The 27,254-nt window shown below is 38.3% G+C and overlaps 1 protein-coding gene across 1 annotated transcript in view; it reads left to right on the forward strand.

The window, feature by feature from the left end:
* NEMF (nuclear export mediator factor) overlaps positions 1-27,254 on the forward strand; it is an 87,932-nt gene that overhangs the window by 13,269 nt on the left and 47,409 nt on the right. Inside the window, exons 7-15 of the mRNA XM_069091965.1 lie at positions 12,546-12,632; positions 14,424-14,497; positions 15,501-15,571; positions 15,652-15,727; positions 16,614-16,676; positions 24,561-24,638; positions 24,730-24,938; positions 26,611-26,799; positions 27,048-27,111. Coding sequence (XP_068948066.1) covers positions 12,546-12,632; positions 14,424-14,497; positions 15,501-15,571; positions 15,652-15,727; positions 16,614-16,676; positions 24,561-24,638; positions 24,730-24,938; positions 26,611-26,799; positions 27,048-27,111 — 911 coding nt within the window. The remainder of the gene's footprint in view (positions 1-12,545; positions 12,633-14,423; positions 14,498-15,500; positions 15,572-15,651; positions 15,728-16,613; positions 16,677-24,560; positions 24,639-24,729; positions 24,939-26,610; positions 26,800-27,047; positions 27,112-27,254) is intronic.

Consider the following 27,254-nt stretch of genomic DNA (forward strand, 5'->3'; position numbering starts at 1 on the left):
TGGCCGCCCCTAAGCAATTGGGGTTAAGTAACTTGCTCAAGGTTACACGGCCAGGTGTTTCTGGGTGGGTGCTAAGTGTCTGAGCCCGGGATTCGATCTCCAGGTCTTCTCAACACTGGAGCCGGTGCTCTTACTTGCTGTGCTACCTGGCCGCCCCCAGTATTTTTTTTTTAAGGAAAAAAAAAAGATTTTTATTTCACATCATTTCAGATGGGTAACTTGGGCTTTTACAAACCCTTGTGGAAAGCACAAGTACAAATTTAAACCAGTCCCACAGTCTTTTTAGGATCCAGATTCGAATTTTGCACCTTGAATCCCACTGGTTAGCATTTCAGGGTTCACTAAATATGGATTAGATATTTTCATTAGATCACTTGATTACACCTTTTCATTTCCACATTTCAATTCCCCCCTCCTCATGCTAATACACTTTATTCTTTTTTTTCCCTCCCTGAATGTTCAGTTTATTTGATTGCCTGTATTTCTTATTTCCCAGTTGCAGGTAAAAAAAAATAATTATATATATATATATATATATATATATATTTTAAACATTTGACTTTAAAACTTTGAATTCCAGATTCTTTCCCTTCCTCCTTATCACCAACCCTGACTGGGAAGATAAGCAATTCAATATAGGTTATACATGTCTGGCTATGCAAAACATTTCCATAGTGGATATATTGTGAAAGACTATATATTTCCCTTCATCCTATCCTGCCTCTGACTTGTTCTATTCTCTACTTGGAGTATTGTTGAGCTCCCCACTTGTTCTGTTTTTACTTTGACCCTGTCACTTTTCAAAAGTGTGTGCTTCCAGCTTCCCTCCCCCACAACCCACCTTCCCCTCCATCATCTCCCCTCTCATCCCCATCCAATGAGAGTAAGGTTGACTCATTCCCTTTTGCCTTCCTGTTCTTCCCCTCTTTTGTAACAGTTTTCCCTTGCTTCTTCTATATGAGACAGTTTACCCCATTCTGTTTCACTCTTTCTCCTCTCATTATATTCCTCTCTCACCACTCAATTTAACCTTTTAATTATCATCCCTTCCTATTCAATTGGTCCAGTGCCCTCTGTCTGTGTATACCTGTACACATATATATGCACACTCACATATGTATTCATATGCCCATATACCCTCCTATATAGACATATATATGTATGCATGCATATATATATACATTTATATTCCCTTCAACTATTCTCATACTGAGAAAAGTTTCATCAGTTACAATTATCATTTTTCCATGTAGGAATGTATAATAGCTCAATTTTGATAAGTTCCTTATGATTTCTTTTCCTTGTTTACCTTCTCATGCTTCTCTTGCTTCTTGTATCAAAATGTCAAATTTTCTTTCTTTTTTTTTTTAAAGCAATTGGGGTTAAGTAACTTGCTCAAGGTTACATGGCCAGTTATTTCTGGGTGTGGTGCTGAGTATCTGCGCCCGGATTTGATCCCCAGGTCATCCTGACACTGGAGCTGGTGCTCTTACTTGCTGAGCCACCTGGCCGCCCCTAAAATGTCAAATTTTCTATTCAACTCTGGTTTTTTCAGCAAGAATGCTTGAAAGTCTTCAATTCCATTGAATGACCATATTATCCCCTGAAACATGATACTCAGTTTTGCTGGGTAGGTGATTCTTGGTTTTAATCCCAGCTCCTTTGACCTCTGGAATATCATGTTCCAAGTCCTTCTATCCCTCAGTGTAGAAGCTGCCAGATCCTGTATTATCCTGATTGTGTTTCCACAATATTCAAATTGTTTCTTCCTGGCTGCTTGTAATATTCTCTCCTTAATCTGGGAATTCCAGAACCTGGCTATAATATTCCTAGGAGTTTTCTTTTTGGGATTTTTTTCAAGAGGTGATTGGTGGATTCTTTCAAACTCTATTTTACCCTCTGTTTTTAAAATAGGGCAGTTTTCCTGCCAGATCCTGTGTTATCCTGATTGTGTTTCCACAATATTCATATTGTTTCTTCCTGGCTGCTTGTAATATTTTCTCCTTGATTTGAGAACTCTGGATCCTGGCTATAATATTCCTAGGAGTTTTCTTTTTGGGATCTTTTTTAAGAGGTGATTGGTGGATTCTTTCAACCTCTGTTTTACCCACTGGTTCTAAAATAGGGCAATTTTCCTTGAGAATTTCTTGAAGGATGATTTCTAGGTTCTTTTTTTGATCATGGCTTTCAGGTAATCCAGTAATTTTTAAATTATCTCTCCTGGATCTCTTTTCCAGGTCAGTGGTTTTTCCTATGATGTATTTCACATTGTTTTCTATTTTTTAATTTTTTGGATCTGTTTAATAGTATCTTTATTTCTCATAAAGCTTCCATTTGTTGCAAATGAATCTGAAGGAATGATTCTCTTCAGTGAGCTTTGAGATTCTTTTTCCATCTGGCAAATTTGGCTTTTTAAAGCATTCTTCTCATTGGCTTTTTGAGCCTCTTTTGCCATTTGAGTTAGTCTATTTTTTAAGGTGTTATTTTCTTCAGTCAGGTTGTTGACTCTCTTTTCATGATTTTCTTGCATCATTCTCATTTCTCTTCCCAATTTTTCCTCTACTTCTCTTATTTGGTTTTCAAAATACTTCATAAGCTCCTCTGTGGCCTATAACCAGCTTGTATTTTTCTTGGAAGCTTTTAGTGCAGGAGTTCTGACTTTGTTGTCTTCCTCCTGTTCCATGCTTTGATCATTTTTGTCCCCAAAATAGGAATCCAAATTTGGCTTGCTCTGCTTGGTTTGCTTCCTTTGCTTGCTCATGTTTCCACTCTATTACTTGACTTTTGAGCTTTTTGCCACAGTAGAACTCTTCTTCCAGAGAGAAGAGTTTTGTCCCAAATTGCTGGGGTTTTCTCAGCTGCCAAAGGTACTAGTTGGCCGCCTTCTCTGAAGCCTCCACATCGTCTGGCACACTGGTCATGCACTCCAGGACTTCCACCCTAGACAGCAATTCAGATCCAAGCAGGTTAAAGCAAGATTGATTACTGGTTGCTTGGTCGCCCTACAATCTGCAGGCCAGGAGTTCTGATCAGCCATGTGGTGGCGCCCACCTAGCTTCGGTTGTTTCTCCCTCCTGGGGCAGAGGCCAGACTGCACTCCCGGACTCCCTGTTCCCACAGTCTGCTGACCTCTCACTTTGTCTTTGGCATTTATGGGTTGATAAATTATGGAAACTGCCACAGCTGCTGGTGATCCACTCTCCCAATGTCCCTCCAGCTGGGGCTGGTCATGGCTAACCTAAGGCTAAAACTGCGGATTCACTCAGGGTTGGGCTCTGCTCCCAGTGCATTTCGATGTCCCCTTCCTGTCAGCCTGTGGGGCTGTCTTCAGTGGGAGGCTATTTTCTCTCTATCACTTTGTGGGTTCTGTAGCTTTAAAGTTTGTTTAGAGTCATTTTTTACATGTATTAGAGGAGGTGGAATCGGGAGCCACACGGAAGTCCTGTTTCTACTCCGTCATCTGTAGTATTCTAATTTAACATTTTTTTTTACTATATTGGCGCGACGAATTACCATAAAAATTGTGATATCTAGATAGTTTTAGAAACCAGCATTTTGGCTATTCTCCAATATAAATGGCACAGCTAGAGAGAGAGAAAGAAAGAGAGGGACTCTGTGGGGTAGAGGTAAGGATGGAACACATTCTAGGCATGGAGGGGGGAAGCCAGGTCAGTGCAGAGAAGTGTCTCTTGAGGAACAGAGAAAAGGCCAGGTTAGCTAGATCGTGAAGTGTGGGAAGGGAGTAATTTTCAATGAAGTTAAAAAGCTAAGTTGTAGCCAGGATGTGAAGGGCTATGAATGTTTAATAGATGTTTATATTTTATTTTAGAAGCAATAGGAAGCCACTGGCATTGACAGTAAGAGAGTCACATGGTCAGACCTGTGCTTAAGGAAAATCGTTTTAGTAGCAACATGTAGGATAGACTGCAGTGGTGAGAGACTTAAGGTAGATCATTTAGGAAACTGTTGCAGTGATCTAAGCAAGAAATGATGGGGGCCTGAACTAAGGTTGTAATTGTGTGAGTGGAGAGAAGGGTTATGGCAGTTGAAATGGCAAGATTTGGCAACTGATTGGCTCTATATGGTGAGGAAGAGTGAGGAACTGAGGGTAATGCTAAAGTTATGAATCTGGGAGATTGAAACAATCATGGTGCCTTAGATAGCCATGGGGAAATTTGGAAGAGTTGAGGGTGGGGATAGGAGGAACACACTGAGTTCTATTTTGGACATGCTGCATTTGACATTGTTTCAGGATATCCAGTTTGAAATTTCCAGTAACAGACATTTAGTGATGTGGAATTGAAGCTCAGCAGAATGATTGGGACTAGATATATATTTGTGAGTTATCTGCATAGAGATATCACTTTAATTCAATGGAACTTAAGAAGTTATCAAAAGAAAGAGTGTAGAGGGAGAAGAGGAGGAAGCCTACAGTAGAACCTTAGAGAATACACAAAGGACATGTCAGGAGAGAGAAATATTACACACACAGAAAGATTATCTAGAAGGAATGAGTGGCCAGTAGTCTTAAATGCTTGCATGTAGATTGAGAAGGATGAGAAGTTAGAAAAGATCATTAGATTTGGTAATTAAGAATTCGTTGATAACTTTGGGGAGAGCCATTTTGCATGCATAGATAATGGAAAGCAGATGGAACAGAAAAATAAGTGGGAAAGCAGGAAAGGTAGATTTTCCAGGGCGGCTAAGTGGCACAGTGAATAGAGCACCAGCCCTGGAATCAGGAGGACCTGAGTTCAAATCTAACCTCAGACACTTAACACTTACTAGCCATGTGACCTTGGGCAAGTCACTTAACCCCAATTACTCAGCCTTCCCCCCTCCAAAAAAAATAATTATTTTTCCACTCTATTTCTCATTTTTACCCTTTAAAGGAAAAGAAATTATTTTTCAGTAATTGGTACCCTGGTACAAATCTGGTACAAAATCCTTATGGGGGGGCGGCCAGGTAGCACAGAGAGTAAGAGCACTGGCTCCAGTGTTGAGAAGACCTGGAGATCGAATCCCGGGCTCAGACACTTAGCACCCACCCAGAAACACCTGGCCGTGTAACCTTGAGCAAGTTACTTAACCCCAATTGCTTAGGGGCGGCCAGGTGGCTCAGCGAGTAAGAGCACCGGCTCCAGTGTCGGGATGACCTGGATCAAATCCGGGCTCAGATACTCAGCACCACACCCAGAAATAATAACTGGCCGTGTAACCTTGAGCAAGTTACTTAACCCCAATTGCTTTAAAAAAAAATCCTTATGGGGTTTTCTTGGCAAAGACACTAGAATGGTTTGCCATTTTCTTCTTCAGCTCATTTTATAGCTGAGGAACTGAAGCAATCAGGGTTAAGTAAGTGACTTCCTATGGCACATAGCTTGTAAGTATCTGAGGCTGGATTTGAATTAAGGAAGAGAGGTCTTCCTGATTTGAGGCCCAAAACTCTAACCACTGCACCACCTAGCTGCCCGGTACAAATCTTAGTGTTTTCTATACTTGGAATCTGCCTCCTACCACTTAATTTTGTAGAGAATCTTTGGTCATAAGGGTTAGCCCAAACCAACTTTTTGTGTTAGTCAGCCCTACCATTATTATGTGGGAAAGCTATGGAGGTTAAGGGGGGAAAGATTATCAAAACTGTATGTTAGCAGAGCCAGGAAAGGCTGAAATTTAGTGGCAGGGGATGTTAAAAGAAGAGGTCGATGGATTTTGCTAGTGATTTTTGAGGACTTTTTACTGATCAGGGAGAACAAAGTGAGGGCAAAGGCCAATAGGAAGTGGAGTATATGATTCAGGTCCAGTGAATAAAATTGCAAGGGAGGCAGAGGTTAATATTTGCAAGACATTGGGCGAGGCAGTATGGATACAAAGACAAAATAGAAAACAATCCCTGTACTACAAGAGCTTATAAGCTAGAACATTTAAACAGATAAATAAAAATCATTTGAGGAAGGACAAAGCACTAAATACTGGGGGATCAGAAAAAATTTCATTTAGGAATGGATCCAAGTTGAATCTTGAAACTAAGTATTCTAAGAGGTAGAGATGAGAAAGGAGTACATTCCAGGTAGGGGGAAACAGCTTGTACAAAGGTATGTGGTGGAAGATTTCAGGGACTAGTAGGTACTCCAATTAAAGGGAGTTATGTTTACTGAGCTGAATATGTTGGCTAGGACAAAAAGTGGATACGGGAATGACTGGAACGAACTATGATATATTCATATAAAAGAATATTATTGTGCTGCAAAGAAATAATGAATATGAGGGATCAGATTGATGCAGAACAAAATAAGTAGAACCTGAACAATTAATAGTAAAGTAAGGGAAAAGAAAACAACACTGAAAGACTTTAGCACTTTGCATAATTCAGGGACCCACTGTAGTCTCAGAGGGCTGAGGGTGAAGTATGCCTACCATGTATTTCTTCCAGTGTATTGATTTGTTTTGCTTGAATGTGTTGGGTTCAGGGGAGGGTTCTGTGGTTTTACTGCTGGTGGAGGGCAGGTGAGAAGACATTAGGATACGACAGTGATATTAAAAAATAAACATCAGTGATTTTTTTTTTAAAGCAATCAGGGTTAAGTAACTTGCTCAAGGTTACTCGGCCAGTTATTTCTGGGTGTGGTGCTAAGTATCTGCGCCTGGATTCGATCCCCAGGTCATCCCGACACTGGAGCCGGTGCTCTTACTCATTGGAGCCACCTGGCTGCCCCTAAGCAATTGGGGTTAGGTAACTTGCTCAAGGTTACACAGCCAGGTGTTTCTGAGTGGGTAATAAGTGTCTGAGCCTGGATTCGATCCACATGTCATCCTGACACTGGAGCCGGTGCTCTTACTAGCTGTGCTACCCCTGGCTGCCCCAATGATTTTTTTTTTTTAAAGAAAGGTTGGTGGTAGCTAAGCTGTGATAGGTTTTAAATACCAAGCAGAAAAATTAGTATTTTATCTTCAAGGGAGTAGGGAGCCACTGGAGATTTTTGAACACAGTAGTGACTTCATTTAACATGAGCTTTAAGATTATTTTGACAACTATGTGGAGTCTAGATTGGAGAAGGGAGAACTTGGAAGCTCAGGGATCAATTAAAAAGCCCCTGCTTTATGCAAAGCAATCTTCAAATCTGGAGAAATGAAGTGATAGTAAGGTTAGTTAGTTATATATTGAAAATCTGGGTTTGATTATCAAAACCATGTGGATGGGGGCGTGGCGCAGTGAGTAAAGCACCGGCTCTGGAGTTGGGAGCACCCGAGTTTGGTTCCAGCCTCAGACACTTAACACCAACACAAAAAAAACTAGCCGTGTAACTTTGGGCAAGTTACTTAACCCCAATTGCCCTCCAAAAGGCAAAAAAAAAACCAAACAACTATGTGGATAACCCCCAGATCTATATATGCAACTTTAGTGCCTCTGCAGTTCCAGTTCTAGGGCACTGCCTGCCTTTTGGACCTTTCGTATTGGATTGTCCCATAGACATCTCAAACTCATTGTGTTTAAAACAGAATTTATTATCTTTCCTCATAAACAACACCTGTTCCAAACTTCCCCCTTTCAGTTGGGGATTCCATTCTTCTAGGTTTGCAATCTCTTGCTCTTTCTTAATTCATTTATCCAATCAGTTGTCACAGTTTGCTATTCCTGTCACCACAGTACATCTCCTTCTTACTACGAAGGTAACCACCACCTCAGTTCATGCCCTCATCACCTCTCACCTGGACCATTGCAGTAGCCTCTTAATTGGTCTCCTGACCTCAAGTTTTTACTCAAGTCTATCCATATAACCACTAAAGTAATTTTCCTCAGCTGCAGATCTGACCATATCACCTTCCTACTCAATCAACTCCAGTGATTCCCTATTGTCCCAAGCATAAAATTTAAACTCCTTTGTTTGCTTTTAAAGACCTTCACAAACTGGTCCTGAACTGCCTTTGAATTCTTGTTATATATTACTCTTCTTCCCATATCATGTGGTCTAACCAAGCTCCTTTCTAGCTATTTTTCACACCCATCAGACCAACTCCCATCTCTGCCTTTTCCCTGACTGTCCCCTGTGCCTGAAATGTTCTCTTCATCTCCACCTCAGAAAATCCCTTATTTTCTTCCAGATTTAGCTCAAGCACCACATATACCAGGCCTTTCCTGATTCCCTGAACTCTAGCACCCTCCCTCCTTCCCTCAACTTTTGTGCTACTTCTCCATATACTTACATTTGTACATTTTGTCTCTTCTGATAGAATGTAAGCTTCAGGAGGGCAGGAGCCATTTCTTGTGTTTTTTGTGTCTCTCATTGTCTTTATCTGTAGAATCAAGGATAATACCTGACACATAGTAAATGCTTAAGAAATGTCATTATACACAGACACAAATAGGGAAGTAGTTTAGCATAGTGGGTAGCAAGCTAGCCTTGGAATCAGGAAGATATGGATTAAAGTCCTGCCTCTGACACATATTAGCTGTGTGACAATGACCTTAGCACCCCTAAGAGAGCAGAGTTGGTTTTAACCAACAGTGTGATTGAAAACATCTGTGACTTGCTTATTTTAGCACCATTTCTTTTTTTGGGGGGGGGGGAGGGGGGAGGGCAGGGCATTTGGGGTTACGTGACTTGCCCAAGGTCACATGGCTAGTAAGTATTAAATGTCTTAGGCCAGATTTGAACTCAGGTCCTCCTGACTCCAGGAGTGGTGCTCTATTCACTGCACCACCTAGCCGCCCGTTTAGCACCATTTCTGCAACAACATAGTAACATTGTAAACTTTCTGTTTTCAGATATTAAAAATTACAAACAAGTTAACATTCTGCATCCTCAGAGGGAGTTTGTATGTAGGGAAGGAAGTCTCAACACCACTGAAATTAGAGGTCCAAGCTCATGCATGTATATGTGTGTGTGTACCAGTGCTTATCTATAGGTATATACATATTTATTTTATATTTATATAGACCTGTATAATGAGTATAGACAGGCACTGTAGGTAGGCAGTGATCTTGCTCCAGAATTGTGGATTAAAAGGCTGAGATAGTTTGAGTTTGAGAAATTTCACACTGCTTTCAAATTATTCATTGCTTTAGAAACACATCTCTTTAGTACCAATATACTCTTGGTCTGTTTGACTGAATCATGGAATAATTTCAAGAGTCAAAATTCTAAGCTAAGGTCAGTGAAAAGATAAATGATGGTACATAAGAAACTTAACTGTGGTATGTTTCCAATAATGACTTTTATATAAGAAGTATTATAAAACTTGTGATCAAAAACATTTACTCCCAGAAAAGATGGTAAACCTGTCATTTATTGAGGATGAGACATAATAAATGGATCTTTGCAGGAGCAAAGGATGATCTGTGTGAATCATTTTCAGTCCATATCAGTGGAAGGAATACCTACATGAACCATGAAATCATGATTCTGTCAAAGGAAGTAGTATTATGTACAGGACTTGTCATGTGAAATTGAGCCAATGTTTCATTCTGAAAAATTGTTAATTTGGTCTCCTCTATGACTATAATGGGTTACTTTTTTTTTTGGAGGGCAGTTGGGGTTAAGTGACTTGCCCAAAGTCACACGGCTAGTTTTGTGTTAAGTGTCTGAGGCCGGATTTGAACTCAGGTCCTTCTGACCCCAGGGCCATTGGGTTATTTTATTTTTGAGTGAATGAATGAATGAAGTAGTTAATAAGCACTTCCTATGTACAGAACACTAGAGATAAAAAGCACAAGCATAAGACAGTCCCTGCTCTTAGGGCACTCACAAGGAAGAGACAACATATGGGAGGTTTCAGTTGCAAGTCAGATTGAAAGGTCCTACAGACCTTACAGTGTAGTAGCAGAACAGATAGAAATGCCTCTATTCCAAATTCCAAATGTAATTTCCACTGTAAAAATCATATCATTCCCTATAGCAAGATAAGGTTGAAATGAGTACATGATTTAGCCTGAAGGGATACCATAAGCAGATTAGGAGAGCAAGGAATAGTTTATCTGTCAGATCTATGAAGAAAGGAAGACTTTATGACCAAATGAGATAGAGAGCATTATGAAATGCAGAATGAATAATGTTGAATACATTACATTAAAAAGGTTTTACACCAACAAAGCCAATGCATCCAAGATTAGAAGAAAAGCAGAAAAGGTGGGAAACAATTTTTATAGCCAGTGTTTCCAATAAAGGCTTCATTTCCAAAATATATGAGGTGAGTCAAATTTGTAAAAATACAAGTCATTCCCTAGTTGATAAAAGGTCAAAGGATATGAACAGGCATTTTTCAGATGAAGAAATTAAAGTTATCTATAATCATATTTTTAAAATGCTCTAAATCACTTTTGATTAGAGAAATGCAAATTAAAACATACAAAAAAGGGAAATGATAAACATTGGAAAAGATGTGGGAAAATTGGAGCATTGATACATTGTTGGTAGAGTTGTGAACTGATCCAACCATTCTGGAGAGCAATTTGGAGCTTTGCCCAAAGGCATACCCTTTGATCCAGTAATGCCAGTACTAGGTCTGTATCCCAAAGAAATAAAAGAAAAAGGAAAAAGGCTTATATGTACAAATATATTTATAGCAGCTCTTTTTGTGGTGGCAAAGAATTGGAAGTTGAGATGCCTATCAATTGGGGAATGGTTGGAGAAGTTGTGGTATATGAATGTAATGGTATACTATTGTGCCATAAGAAATGACAAACAGGGAAGTTTTTTTTTTTTTTGCCTTTTGGAGGGCATTTGGGGTGAAGTAACTTGCCCAAGGTTACATGGCTAGTTTTTTTGTGTGGGTGTTAAGTGTCTGAAGCTGGAACCAAACTCGGGTTCTCCTGACTCTGGGACCGGCACTTTACTCACTGGGACACCTAGCCACACCAACAGGGAAGATTTCAGAAAAACCTGGAAAACGTATACAAATTGATGCTAAGTGGAGTGAGCAGAACCAGTAAAATATTGTACACAGCAACAGCAACATTGCAAGATGATTAACTCCAATAGACTTAGTTCTTGTCAGTAGTACAATGATCCAAGACATTTCCTTGTGATGGAAAATGCTAACCACATCCAGAGAAAGAACTGTGTTGTCTGAATGCAGATCAAAGCGTACTATTTTCACTTTATTTTTTTGTTTTGTTTTTTCTTTCTTGTGGTTTTTCCCTTTTGTTCTGATTCTTCCTCCATAACATGACTAATGTGGAAACATGTTTAACATAATTATATATGTACAACCTCTATCAGATTTCTGTTTTGGAAAGGGAGGTGCAGAGGGAGGGAGAAAAATTTGGAACTCAAAATTTTACAAAAATCAATGTTGAAAACTATCTTTCCATACTATTTTTTAAAAAATAAAATAAAATTAGCAGAAATAAAAATGAATAAAAATAAAATAACCAGAGGAAAGCAATAAAAAAATTTTTTAAAATAAAAATCATGGGGCGGCCAGGTGGCTCAGCAAGAGCACCAGCTCCAGTGTCGGGATGACCTGGGGATCAAATCTGGGCTCAGATACTTAGCACCACATCCAGAAATAACTGGCTGTGTAACCTTGAGCAAGTTACTTAACCCCGATTGCTTAAAAAAATAAAAATAAAAATAACATCATTTTCTGATGTTGAGCGATCTGACAATGCCAAAGACTTTGATGACAACTCTTTCTTTCCCCTGGATCTTCAGTAGTGATGGCTGCAGTTCTGTAATGGGAATGGGAATTTGAAGCTCTTCTCTGCCCCTTCATAGACTTAGGGAGGAGTTTGAAGACCTTCCCTGCTTTGAAAGTAAGCTCTGCTCCCTAATAGGCTGAATGTAATCACAGTGAGCCTGTGATGGAGGGAATTTGCTGAAGGGTGAAGCAGAGCCCACAGGAAGCTTCCCTACTGTGAAGATAAACTCTATCCCCTAATAGGCTAAATATAGTCACATGGAGCCTGTTGTGCCAGGAGTTTTGTGAAGGGAAGCAGAGCCCACAGGAAGCTGGGCAGAGCCAGAGAGATGGTGGGGGAGAGAGGATGCTCAGGCAAAGAGTCAGATAGGCTCATATTGATCTTGTATTGATTTGTGGGAGGGCTGAAGGATGCTGTGGCTCTCAGTGTTATTTATTACGGCTTCTGAATATCTTTGGTACTATGATGGAATTGGCTTACTGGTTTTGGGATTTGGTTTTCTGGTGTCTAAATAAATGCTTCAGTTCTATCCTCAAACTCTGGAGAGTTTGGTATATTTTGCGATTGAATGCCATGTGATACTTAGAGTCACAGTCTTTATTGTCATTGTGGGCACTGTAAATATTGCATTGGCGCTAGAAGCTCCTACAGGAGCAGTGACCAAACTGCCTCTTACTCAGATGATTTGTTGGGTATTGAGCTGGAAACATTGCTACAGGCTCTTGGGTTTGCGGTGCTGGGCTTTTTTCGTCTGGGTCACAAGGGATACAGTGGTACTAGTTTGATTTGCTTGACACAAATCTTCTCTCTCTCCCTCAGGATGCCTTGCTGCTTTTGAAATTTTTAATACTGCTTTATTAATATTTTTTAAAAATACTAAGTATGATGTTCTCTACTTTGATAGCTTATGGGGCCACTCTGATTGAACACTGTCTTAGAGAAAATGGATTTTTTGGAAATGTCAAAGTAGATGAGAAATTTGAAACTAGAGGTATGTATGTTGCAAGTTTAAACATTCACTTTAATTTATTTTGCCTCTTTCTGTTTGTCTTATGTTAGTTTTAAAATCATGAATGATTACTATTTCTAGAAAAACAATGATATGCTATAATACATGATAAAATAAATGATATCCATGTGTGTAACATATACATATGTAATATACACACATATACACATCTGTGCATACATATACAAACATATATTCCCCTTACCTTCCCTTTCCTCTTCCATCAGCCTCCATTACTGAGTTTATTACCCATTTGCCATTGGAGCTCTGTTAATGCTTTTACTGTTGTTACTGTCACCAGTAGTAGGCTAGCCTGTTCTCCTTTCCTCACAGAATACCCTCTACCTTTTGTAATGCCAATGCAGTATTCATAGCAGCTTCTATGAATATGCATATGTATTTCCAGGGTTGGACTGGAAACTATAATAAGATCTTCCTTCAAGACCACACCAAAGCACTTATTCATAACATTACTGGTAAGATACTAAAAAAGCAAAACTTAAGAAGGGAACAGAAACATTTGTACATCTCACCAATCCAGGGAGCTCTGATATCTTAGGCATTCTTTCTGTCAAGCTTCCCAGCAAACAAATCTCCCTGCAAGCAAGTCCCCTAGGCAAATTCTTCCCTTCACCCTTCCATGCAAGCAATAGAACATATATATGGTTTTCTTTTTTTGGAGGGGGACAGGCAGGGCAATTGGGGTTAAGTGACTTGCCCAAGGTCACATGGCTAGTAAGTGTTAAGTGTCTGAGGTCGGATTTGAACTCAGGTCCTCCTGATTCCAGGGCCGGTGCTCTGTTCACTGTGCCACCTAGCCACCCCATATATACGATTTTCAAACAAAGACTCAGCACTTAATTGGCTTAGCCACGAAGCTTGAAGATACATGTGCCTCCACAATTAATTGGAAAGGTGTGGAAATCCTTGTGGCCTAGAGCCTGATTGGCTCTGCATCAGGGCTCTGTGTGACTTTGGTGTTGGATGTGTCACAGCTGTGAACTGAGCCAAAGTTCAAAGCAGCAAAACATCTGTGACTGGAACGTTTACGTACCTTTTGACCTGGGAACATAGCCCCTGTTCTAAGGGAAAAGGGGACACGATCACATAGGCCTGTTAATGAATGGGGAAGATTTTATATTCCATTAACCCTACACCTTTGATGCTGGAGCCACCCCTGTGGGAACTGGGGGAGCGGCGTCATTGATGTTGAGCAGGAGAAATGTCTTTTGGGTGTCTAGAGTTAGAACTTTGAGTTTGTTTTCCCAAAGAAATAATTTTTCAAATTGTTAAGTTCTGTAGTACTATCAGATTATAGTTCTGGTACATTATGGATTGAAAAGATTTTTGTAGGCTAGACTTGGAATTTTACTATCATTCTTTCTGATAATTAAAATGCTAAGATATTTTTGATGTGCTAAAGTGCAGTTCATGTATTTTTTTTTCCGTTACTGCGGATGATGTCTGGGGTTTTTTCCTAAAAAGAATTTTGATTATTGCTTACAGTTTTGGTTGCCTTAGTGATACCATGTTTCAAAGCTAGTAGGTCAAACAAGTTATAATTTCTTCTGGTATTAAAAAATGAAACTAAAGGAAGACTTTAAAATATATTACTCTTACAAACAAAATTTGTTTTGCTTAAGTATCTGTAATTCAAAGCATTATTATTAAAGGATAATTAATTTTTACTTCTTTGATTGTAACTGATTTATGCTACATTAACATAATGAAGGTAGGAGAAGGTAAATTGGTATTTCTTCTTTCCCATAATAGATATTGAAAAAGTACTTGTTTGTCTGCAGAAAGCAGAAGATTATATGAAAATAATGTCTGACTTCAGTGGAAAGGTAGAACATTACTTAAGCTGTGTTATTTTTTTCTTTAGAAACTTCAGATTTGAAATATACCTTATAGAACCTAGTATGTATAAATTTTGTGGTTTTGTTAATCTAGAATATTGACTTTTGTATAATGTGAGTATTCTCGATTTTACTGTTCTTTACCTTTTAAGTCATAAAATGAAATGGAGCAGATTAAACTGACTACAAAAGTGCAGCAAGGTGGTGCAGTGGCTAGAGCACTGGGCTTGGAATCAGGGAGACCCCTCTTCTTAGATTCATATTTGTCCTCAGACACTTACTAGCAGTGTGACCCTGGGCAAGTCACTTAACCCTGTTTGCCTCAGCTTCCTCACTTGTAAAACAAGCTATATTAGGAAAAGATAAACCACTCCAGTATCCTTGCCAAGAAAACCCTAAATGGGGTCAGAAAGAGTTGAAAAGGACTAAGCAGCAAAAAAAGTGGAATAATTAGAATAATTTAAATGATCTTTTCTTGGGAATGGATTTGAGGAATAAGTTTTAATTTGTTAGTACTTTCAAAAGGTTTTGGTCATGTGTAGCTTCCACTAATAGAGAAGTTACCCTGTATTTGAAAAGATCACTGGGATGGAAATCAGGAAACTAGATCATATTATCAGATTTGCACTAGCTTATTGTTTGTCCTTGGTAAGTTGCTTTACGTTTCTACCTCCCTTTTTTTTTTTTAAAGCCATTGGGGTTAAGTAACTTGCTGAAGGTTACACGGCCAGTTATTTTTGTGTGGGTGCCGAATATCTGAGGCTGGAACCGAACCCAAGTCTCCCAACTCTGGAGCCGGCGCTCTTACTCACTGCGCCACCTGGCTGCCCCTCCCTTTTTTTTTTTTAATTTGAAAAACAGAGGAATTGGAGTGTTCTTTTCCAGCTCTGGTAGTCTTTGTTTCTGTAGACTGATTTTCTGTGAATCACCTCATGTAAAACAGAGGTCTTCATTTTGGTAAAAATGTAATTTGTATGCTTGATTTTCTTAGGGTTATATCATTCAGAAAAAAGAGAAAAAACCAAGCCTGCAGCCAGAAACGCAGTCCGAAGATATACTCACGTATGTATTTAAAGAGTAGTTCACGTGGGCGCATTAACATAAAATGTTACTTTAAATTATATTGTTGATTTGTTTCACAGATATGAAGAGTTTCACCCTTTCCTGTTTTCTCAACATTCCAAATCTCCATATATAAAATTTGAGTCATTTGATAAGGTGGGTTTTCTGTAATCTCTTTTTCTTGTTAGCCAATCTAGGTAAACGCATGAATTTTCTCCAATTGTGAAATGTAGCAATGTTTAATAATAATAATGTATAATAATTATGGATAGGTCTTTGAAATGTAGGCAGCACTACAGTATAATCATATATCCACTTATATTTATTTACTCTTTTATTTAAATATGGTGGGCAGAACCAAAACTTGAAGGCTCCATTAATCATAAAATTGGTCCAAATCAGTTAATTTCTCAGAGAATTATCATGGAACAGACAGACAAAAGTGAAATACTTGGTGGTAAAATTTACGGCTTTATTCAAGGATCATACGATTAAGTGGTGATTAATTCAGAGGAATTTATGGAGTGTTTTACCAAATTCACTGCTTTCTTTTAATTTTTGTTAATTTGCTGCCTGACTTATTTTGGGATTATTAAATTACAAAATAATTAGCTAATGTTTGTATTTATGCTTTTAGGAGAAGTAAATTTAGCATATTTTTTCATTATGTGTTTGAATGTGACACAACTGTATTTGCACAGTTCAGGACTGTGTATACTGTTGGTTTTTCTGTTCCCAGAAACAGGCATATATTACAAGTAATCGAATTTCACTTCTAACATCTCTTTTCTGTCATCCAAACATTTTCTAAGAGAAATAAATGATTTATGTCTCTTCTTTCACCTCTTCCGAGAATAGAACTCATTTCATTCTTTCTCATCTAGTGATAACATCTTAAAGGTTTCTTTGTTTTTTTTTTTTTAATTTATTTTAATTAATTTGTTTCCTTTTAGTTTACAGGATTCAGTTTCACAATTGCTTGAGTTTCACATTTTGTAAAGGCTCCTTTGTAATATGTGTTTTGTTTTGTTTTTAAATTAAGGCAGTGGATGAATTTTTCTCTAAATTAGAAGGCCAGAAGATAGACTTGAAAGCTTTACAACAGGTATTTGTATTTAAAAACATACTGTATCTATGTTTAACAAGGGACAGTATTTTGACTCGGATTATTAAGTGATGCTCTTTCTGGGATGTCCTTTCATAAGTTAGTTTCCAGTTTACTGACCTCTACTGGGGAAACCAGAAAGTATTCAAGTATTTCAGGAAAGGCTCGGATCTTCCTGTTAAAAGAAAAATATCTTCCAACATTCTTCCAGTTAGACAACATCCTCTTTTAAAAATTATATACTCCAAGGGAAATTAATCTTACTGTTATAAGTTTCAATATCTTATATAATTTAGTCTAAACAATATATATGATTGTATTTCTGTGACCCTAAACTTGCTTGGATCTTAGAATTTCCTTTGAGGGAATAAGAGTTTTGACAGGGTGATGACAGGAGGGAGATTTTTGGATATTATTTTTGGAATAATTATGTAATACGGGGAGCTAGGCCCAGGTCCAGTGCTGTGATGTAGCCACTGGACAGCTCCAAGGTCATAAGAGTTAGGATAGGCTGGGAGCAATAAGTGATGGTGTAGTGCCAATGAGATATTCACAGTGCCTATAGTGGCTATGAATATGCCAACATAATTCTGACTCACAAAATATAACAGACTTGGGGTGGCTAGGTGGCGCAGTGAGTAAAGTGCCTGCCCTGGAGTCAGGAGGACCCAAGTTCGGTTCCGGCCTGAGACACTTAACACCCACACAAAAATACTAGCCGTGTAACCTTGGGCAAGTTACTTAACCCCAATTGCCCTCCAAAAGGCCCCCCCCCCAAAAAAAAAATATAACAGACTTTCCACATGGAAGACAGAACCAAAACATTTATTCAAAGACTAGGAAGCCGAATCCCAACACCAGAAAACCAAATCCATCATAGCAACAAAGAAATCTATACACAATAACAATGCAAGGGGCACCTGTATGCCCAAGCTTTCCTCCTCCTGGGGCCTTCCCACAAAAGAAAACTCATAGCTTGCTACCTGCTTTCTCTTCCTCAGCTCTAATTGCTCTGACCAACTTCTCAGCTCTGCTCCACCTTTCCTGCTCCACCTGCTTGGCAAGCTCCTCCAACCACAGACTTACATGACTCAGGCTTCCATGTGCCTGAAGCAGGTCATGTGGGCCTATTAATGGATGGAAGAGATCTTCCCATTCAGCAAAAATAACAATACTTTCGGCCCCAAGATCTTTTGTATTCAATACAGAGGTTAAAGGGAATTTAGGGGTAATTGGTGTCAGTAGAACTTTACAACAGTATAACAGGGATAACACAAAATAAGCATATAAAATAATATCTTAGGGTTGGGCTTGAGCACAAGCACCCTATCATTCCTCCCTCGAATGAGGCCCAAAATCTTGGGGTAAGGGATGAAGGTTGGCTCTTTCATGACTACTTCCTGCTGAAATTGGACATAGAGCTGTTTCTGCCCCAAGAGGTCCCATTTGAGAGGTCAGTTCTTTATCTGGCATCATGAGCTTGGTTGATGGCAGGTCCAGGGGTGAAACATCACAGTTGTGGACGGAGTGACATCCAACTTAAGCAATAAGGCATCTGCAGATAGAAAGTACACAAATCTAGCAAACAAGTTTAACAGATAAAAGATCAAAAAGAAACAAGGAGACATTAACCAGAACAGGGTAGATATAGGGTCAGCTGTGCTTCTGGAGTCCATGAACCCACTGTCATAGCCTCCTTCACAGTAGAATATATGAGTTATGGGTACAATTTGGTAATCATCTTCTGAACACACAACAGCCAGGGTATTGTCTTTGCCATGAGCAGTAATCTCCACAGCCTTTGGAACATGGTCTGGCTTCCATTTTACCCATACTTTAGCTCCTAATTTTACTCTGTCAGTAGAACCAAAAGCTTCAGTTCCTCTGATAGATATTTCGGGAGGAGGGGCAGTCTTCACAAGGGGTATTGTTTCACAAAGAATAATAATCATTTGACCTATTCCATCATTTTTATAAAACTGTATAGGTTCTTCACCTAAATTTTGGAATGTCAAATAATTTCTCCTTCATAATTAAAATCTATTACTCTAACTAATACATGTGTTATTTGAGCTTAGGTAGCATCCATCCAAAATTATTTTTAGAGATTCTCATACATATTCCAGTGGAGATTTTTCTTATTTCTTTTCTATCCAACCAAAAGTCCTCTAAACAGTGTAATCATGTAAATCATAACCTGCCGAACCAGGTGTTCCTGAATATGGTGCTAGGACATCTTGCCTCATAGTCCCAGTGCTCAATATTTGGGATCTTATGTGTTTGTTGTTTTCTAATTTGAAGATTTGGGATCATCATTCTGGCTAGATCTGTACTTCCTCCTAGTGGTCTGTTATTCAAATTATGTAAAGCATTGAACAAATTATTTTTCCAGTGTTGATAATGAATTATTAGAATTTAACTTTCTTAACTGTTCTTTCAATAATCCATTCATTCTTTTCAGTTAACCCAGATACTTGTGGATAATATGGAATATGATCTATCCATTCTATATTGTTTAATATACAATATCTCTTCATTTCATTACCTTTGAAATGTGACCTATTGTCACTTTGAATCTGCAATGGGGTTCCATAATATAGACTAATGAGATCTAGAGTTTTACAGGTCTTTTTCTTGGTTACATTCTCATAAGGACAAGCCACTAGTACACCTGAATGGGTGTCAACTCAAATACATATGAATTTACATCCTTTATTTTGGGGTAGGGGACCAATATAATCTACTTGCCAAATTTGGGCTAGAACCTTTCCCCTTCCTATGTCTCTAGCTACTACCCAAGGTTCCTTTTCCAATTGACATATATGACATTCCTCTGCTACCTGTTTTAACAATGAATGTGAGATAATCTGCCTACTGGTGTGTTGTGTGGACCCTCAAATGACTGACCATTTGATGGACCCATTTTGCTAGTACTGAATCATCAGATGTTGTCAAAGTAGGGACAGTGTGTTAAGTAGCAGTCTTTGCTAGTGGATCAGCACGAGCATTGTCTTCACATTCTGGCGTGGTGAGGGCCACAGGAGCATCTGCATGAAAAACTGACAAGTTAGTAACCAATGACATGTCCAATATATCTTTCCATAATTCATTGCCCCAGACTTGTTTACCATGAATTTCCTAATTTTAATTTTTCCACATGATCATCCATGTAACTAACCCCTTAGCTACTGCCCATGAATCAGTGAATATAAGACATTGTTCTCCTTGTTCTGTTTTAATGGCTTGATTTACTGATTTACTTGATTTACCATAAGTTCAGCATATTGACTACTTCTGCCTATCCCAGTACTTTCCAAAGTCTGCCTAGCACAGGGGTTATAGGCTATTGCTTTACAGTGTCTTTTGTGGCCCAGATATTTTGCTGTCCCGTCAGTAAACCATGCATGTTTCTTTTGTTCCTCAGTTAATCCATCATATCCATCATTCCATTTTATCAAGGACTGTACCAACTGTTGTTTTGGTTCAGGGGATGTATCATTTCCCTCAGTATCTATGTTTGCTATAGCTTCATGTAGAGCAGAAACTACTTTTGCCTGTTTTAGCTCTATTTTGAATATGCCATTTCCACTTAATTATGCTAGCCTCTTGTACATGTCCAGTTCTTTGAGAAGCTGGATTACTCATTACCCAGGTCATAACCTTAATGTCACTTCATTGCCTAGAGTTAGTTGTTCAGTCTCTACCAAAGCCCAATATGCAGCTAACGACTGCTTTTCAAAAGGTGTACACTGAATTCCAGATGAAGGGAGTTTTCTAGACCAAAATCCCAAGGGTACGTTATGGCTTTGTTGTTGTTTTTGCTATGAACTCTAGTTTGCATGATCATCCTGTACAGTCACTTGTAATTCCACTGGGCCATTTTGCATAGGCCATAAATCTAGGGTCAGTTGTATAGCAGCCATGGCTTCTTCAAAAGCTTTACTGTACTCAAGTTCCCAATCAAATTCATATTTCTTCCGAGTAACTTTATATAAGGGTTTGAAAATATGTTCCAGACATGGAACATGGTGTCTCCAATATCCAAATAATCCTATAATCTCTTGGGTGTCTTTCTTATTGGTTGGGATAGTTAAATCCTGAATCTTTTGTCAGACTTGCAGGATAATCTCTCACAGCCCCTTATTCGATTGTATACCCCCAAATTTTACAGTTTGAGCTGATCCTTGAATCTTTACAGATTTAATTTTCCACCCTTTGCTTTTCATATGCTCAATTAAAAGTGTCAAACTCTTCCTACTTCTTTTTCATTTTTTCCCTGTATCATAATATCATCTATGTCATGGGTAAGCTGTACACCAGGCAACTGTAATTCATCCCAATGTTCAGCCACAGTCGTATGACAAATAGTGGGGCTTTGCAGATATCTTCATGGCAAGTGGGTAAAAGTATGTTGTCTGCCCTGCCGAATGAAAGCAAACTGGTCCCATTGTTTAGAATCTATTGGAACAGTAAAGAAAGCATTAGTTAAATCAATAACTGCATACCAAGTCCTATCATAGTTCTGGATCCTTTCTATTAATGTAATGGTGACTGGAACAGCAGCATACAAGGAGAGAGTCACCTCATTCAGTTGTCTATAATCCACTGTCATTCTCCACATCCCATCTGACTTTCATACTGGCCAGACGGAATTATTCCATTGAGTGGCTGTAGGGACTCACACTCTTGCCCCAACATATTCTTTTATAGTATTGATAATTTCATCTTGCCCACCTGGCACACAATACTGCTTTAAAGTAATTACTTCAGAAGGTTCAGGTAGAGTGATTGGGTCCATTTTTATTTTTCCCACTAAAACTGTATCAGTTCCTATCTTCCTTACTGCAAACTGGTATCTCCCCTCAGGTAAATTTAGAGTCATGCCTCTCAATATATCTATTGCAATGATGTATTCAGGAATGGGTACAATTACCATGGTATATTTTTTCTTAGGTAATTTTCCAATTTTTACCATTAGTTTGACTTGTCTGGCTGATATTTCAGCCCCTCCCATTCTATGATGGAATAGGAGTTTCACACTTAAACTTATCAGGGTTTCCATAAATAAGGGAAGCCTCCTCCCCAGAATCTACTAATGCCCTAATTACAATATTTGGTCTGTTTTCTCAGTATATGATCAAATTGATATGGGGTCTTTAATCCTGTCTGTGTATATCTTAGTCTGAGCTGGGGCTTAGCCAATTTCCTGTTCTCCAAGAAGATGTGATAAACTTGTATATAAGGATTCAGGAGGATATGTAGGGGCAGTTCTTACTTACCTATTCTCTCAATTATTAAGCCCCTTTTCCCAGTACATTTTATATAGTTCATTAGTTGGAATACCATCTATTCTTCCCAAATCTACCCCTGCTCTCAGTAGAGCAGTAAATAATTCTTCTCTTGTCAGTCCATTCTGATTTTGAATCCACTGCTATTTATACTTCTCTCTCAAGGAAATTTATCTTTTCCCCATTCCTCTAAGTTACTTAACTGTAAAATCTTGTCTAGCAGCTTTGAAAGAGGGTCCCCTATTTCCGCACTTAGTAGAGTCAGAATTAGGCAAGAGGAACTTTCTTCACTATGATATTTCTATGAGAAACTGCTAAGGGTGTACCATGATAAGCCTCAGCATCTCCCATCATTATTGCTGTCTTCATTACCTCCTCCTTTAATGTTTTCATGCAGTCCCTGAGCAAATACTAGGGTTTTTCTCCACTAGTCTACATAAAGTCAGTAGGATACTGCTTGTTGCATCTGTCTGCAGCTAAAGCTAACAGATTAGTTGCATTGTTAACTCCTTGCATATTGTAATCCCTTAAAGCTTGCTGTACAAATTGACTACTATCTATAAATTTCAAGCAATCTATGTTATTTATACATACTCCTCCAGCCCCTTCATTGTTGATTCTCACCATCTGAGACACTAACGATTCTCTCATCCTTTGGGTGAATTGACTTACTGTATCAGTGACCTGCTGAGTAAAATCCTCAATTACTTCCCCAAACATGGTGTGAGCCCCCTATTCCCCTGCCCCCCCCTCCCCATTCTCCTGCTTTCTTCTTAGTATTGGGCAAACGTCTGCACTTATAAAAGCCTACTCACCTAACTTTATTTCATTCTACTCCTACACATTCTCTTGGCAGTCATCAGGGCCCCAACTAGACCCAGCCTATGCAAGTGCTGCATGACCATTCCTTTTGTTAGTTTTTGCTTCCTCTTAGCTAGATGAACAGTAGCTTGTTCTTCTACCACCTGAGATCCCCCAGCTTGCTCTTCTAAAGGAGGCCCGAGCACTGTGGCACAGAAAGATGCTCATGCAAACTAGCCAACTCCCTTTTCATCTGAGCTTTCTCTTTGGGCAGCTTATCTCTGCTTTTAGACATAAGGAAATATGTGTTAGCAAGGAGCAGCCTCTCTGACACACCTCTGTGTTCCATTCTAATTCCTTGCAAGCATCTTTCCCAGTCTCTAGGTTCTCCCTCGATTCCCAGTTTTCACAGAGCCCATTATCTTGTTAGTGAGGAACAAGGTAAATCCTCCCTTCCTAGGATATCCACTTCTCTCTCTAAAGCCCTTCTGCCTCCAAATAGAGGGCTGATATTTTGCAGTTCCATCCCTGTCACCAAATGTAGCGCCAATGTGATATTCACAGTGCCTATGGTAGCTATGAATTTGCCTGCATAATTCTGAATCACAAAAAATAACAGATTCTTCAGTGGAAGGCAGAACCAAAATGTTTATTCAAACACCATAAAGTCGAATTCCAGCACCAGAAAGCCAAATCTGTCATAGCAACAAAGAAGTTTATACATAATAACAATGCAGGGGACTCCGCCGTCCCCAAGCCTTCCTTCCCCCTGCTAGGCCATCCCACAAATGAACACTCACAGCTAGCTTCCTGCTTCCTCTCCCTCAGCTCTAACTGCTCTGAACAACTTCCTCTCACCTTTGCTTCACCCTTCCTGCTCTACCTGTGGCAAGCTCCTCCCACCACAGGCTCGTGTGACTCAGGCTTGAGCAGGTCACATGGGCCTATTAATGAATGGGAAAGATCTTCCCATTAAGCAAAATATGTTAACAATGTATTGATGGTAAGTGAAAGCTGAAGGAAAAGGATTTTTTTCCCTTTATTTTACAATTTTTCTAATTTTTGCCAAAATCAATTCCCTAGATGCTACTGGCATGGTCAGAGTTTTGCATTGTTAATGTGAGCTATATTTATTAGAAGTAAATAATGAGGAATACTTAAGAGATTGGAAAATAAATATAGTAAAAAAATACATTTTACTCACTTTCCAATTCCGAAAATAAGTTTGGTTTCTAAATAGTGTGACCAAAGTGATTTTCTTGTTTTAATGGATAATATTCTAATTTCTGAGAAAATGGATTTATGCAAGTGTTTCTTGGATAGAGGAAGAAATTCTATACATTATACTATATATGAGTAAGCAATTCTATGCTGTTATATACTTTAATGAATGATAAAAGCATCAATTTGACATTCTTTCAGCATCCCTTTTTATTTTTCATGTGTATCCAGCATAAAGAGATGAAAATGAATAGTTTAATAAAATCCCATTAAATTTTATCCAACAGAATAAATACCTATTTATTTATTTGTTTATTTATTTTTAAGCAATTGGGGTTAAGTAACTTGACCAAGGTTACACGGCCAGTTTTTTTGTATGGGTATTAAGTATCTGAGGCTGGAACCGATCCTGGGTCCTCCCAACTCCAGGGCCGGTTCTCTTATTCACTGCGCCACCTAGCCCCCCCAATACCTATTTGTTTTTAACATATATTTTCCTCTGAGTTGAAATTCAGTTTGATATCTACCCAGATTTGTATTTGTAATATCCATTAATCTATTTTGCTAATGAAAGGAGAAACAAGCATTGAAGAAACTGGATAATGTCCGTAAGGATCATGAGCATAGATTAGAAGCCCTTCACCAAGCCCAGGTATTAAGTTTTATGTTTCACTCTTAAATACTTCTATTCAAAGGGTATGTTTAATTGGCATTTTAGTGATTATTTTTCTTTTTTTCTTAAGGAAATTGATAAAATTAAAGGAGAACTCATAGAAATGAATCTACCAATAGTTGATAGAGCCATCCAAGTGGTCCGGAGTGCTTTAGCCAACCAGATAGACTGGGCAGAAATTGGATTAATTGTAAAAGAAGCCCAAGCTCAGGGAGATATTGTTGCAAATGCAATCAGAGAATTGAAGCTTCAAACCAATCATGTCACAATGCTGTTAAAGTAAGTATTATGAGGTATGATATTGAGAAATATTGCTTCTTTACCTATTTTGATTGTCTTTGACCCAGAATAGCTTTTTTCCTACTTTTTTTTCCTGATGTATTCATTTCTTTATCTGCTTTTGTTTGTAATTTGAAAACGTAAATTAGGGTCACTCACTGCAATAATTGGAATAGGAACTAGCTGGATTTGAGGAATTTAAAAATGAGAAGGAGCCTTGATCAGTTTCTCTCACTTATAGCACTTACTTCATTTGATAATTTGAGGGGAAAAGGAAACTATTGCACAGTACTCACTATCAAAAGGAAATTCATTTTTTTTCAAGCATTTGTTATTTCTCTCTCCAAGGGTGCTGTCACCCCCATTGAATAATTTTAAAAAACAACAAATCTCAAAGCAAGTAAGTCCAGCAAAACTATATTGACCTTGTCAAAAAATGTATGGCTCATTTTACACTTTTAAGTACATTGCTTTTATGGTAGGATATGAGCAGTATGTTTCATCTTCATTCATTTGGATTGATGGTTTATCCTTATATTGATCAGAGCCCTTCAGTCTTTGAAAGTTTTTTCTCTGTAATATTTTTAAAAATTTATTTATTTTTAGTTTTCAGCATTCACTTCCATAAGATTTTGAGTTTCAGATTTTCTCTCCCTTTCCTCAAGAAGGCATGCAATCTGATATAGACTCTACTTATGCATTCATATTAGACATGGACACTTGCCTATGAAGTTATTGAAAAAAGAAGAGGAAGCCTTCTCAGCTGTTTTTAGGGGTGGAAAAAAAAAGCAAGAGATTTTTTTGAGGGGGGAAGGCAGGGCAATTGGGGTTAAGTGACTTGTCCAAGGCCACATGGCTAGTAAGTGTTAAGTGTCTGAGGCCAAATTTGAACTCAGATCCTCCTGACTCCAGGGTTGGTGCTCTATTCACTGAGCCACTTAGCCTCCCCAAAGCAAAAGATCTTTAACACTTATGGGGAACATGGCAATTACCTGACAAGTGTCAGGAGCATGACTTTCAAAAGAGGCCTTAAACAGGTACTTCGGTGTTTTATCTTAGGATTGTACACGTGAAATGCACATTTGGACTTCATGGAGAAGGAGGAATAAGCTTTCAATATACACATCCTAACAAGATTTTTACTTATATTTATTAACATACCTATGTTTGAATGTGTGTATACATGTCTATTTTTTTATAGCAAGCAGTATTGATTCATTTATCTTTCTCAGAGTGAGGAAGGAACACTTGCAGTTATAAGTTCCAGGTTGATAGATGTTGCATCAGGCACATCATTGAACCTGGAGTCAGGAAAACCCAAGTTAAAATCCAGTCTCAGAGATTTATTAGTTGTGTGACTCTGGGCAAGTCACTTAACCTCTCTCTGTCTCAGTTTCCTCCTCTGTAAAATTGAGGTAATGATAGCATTTAACTCCCAGGGTTGTTGTGAGGATAAAATAAGAGAATGTTTCAGTGTGCCATAAAACTTATTTACAGTGTTTTTACAACATTGTAAAACAAATTTTTTACAAATTCATCATAGCTTACGTTTACGTTGGAGTTATTTTAAGGTTAATTTTCATTTAGTATTTATAATTGTATAAGAATAAAAGAATACTATCTCAAATTTGAAAAACGAATGCAATTTTGAAAGGATTTGTCATTTTGATAGAAACCCATACCTAGTATCAGATGAGGAGGAGGAGGAAGAAGATGAAGCTGACATTGAGAAAGAGGAAGCAGAAGAAGCAAAAGGGAAAAAAAAAAAGCAAAAGAACAAACAGCTTCAGAAACTTAAGAAAAATAAGCCCTTACTTGTCGATGTGGATCTCAGTTTGTCAGCGTATGCCAATGCAAAAAAGTAAGGCTCTTGACTACAAAGAGTTTAAAAGGCATTTTTAGCATGTAAAACTTTTGTTGTGAATTCTTAAATAATGAAATATCAGATATTTGGGAAATGTTTCCTATTTTGATCATTCATTACAGCCAAGGTAACTTGTTTATTTGTTTAATTTTTACTTCATTACACACACACACACACACACACACACACACACACATATAAAAGTCATGGGATTTGGATTTTAAGATAAATTTATGTCATTGCAGATATTATGACCATAAGAGGCATGCTGCCAGAAAAACACAAAAAACAGTTGAAGCCGCTGAGAAGGTATTGACTGTTCATTTTTCTTTTTTCTGATAATTTAATGGCCTTACTGAATTCCTTCTTACCTTTTCTTACCTGTGTCTTTTCTATTCACTTTTATATAAAAATAACACAATATAGTTGAAAGAGCACTGAGAGTCAAAAGA

This window comes from Petaurus breviceps, unplaced genomic scaffold (genome assembly GCF_028583685.1).
Source record: "Petaurus breviceps papuanus isolate PSGF00001 unplaced genomic scaffold, PetGlider_PUasm1.0 189, whole genome shotgun sequence".
NCBI classification, from domain to species: domain Eukaryota; kingdom Metazoa; phylum Chordata; class Mammalia; order Diprotodontia; family Petauridae; genus Petaurus; species Petaurus breviceps.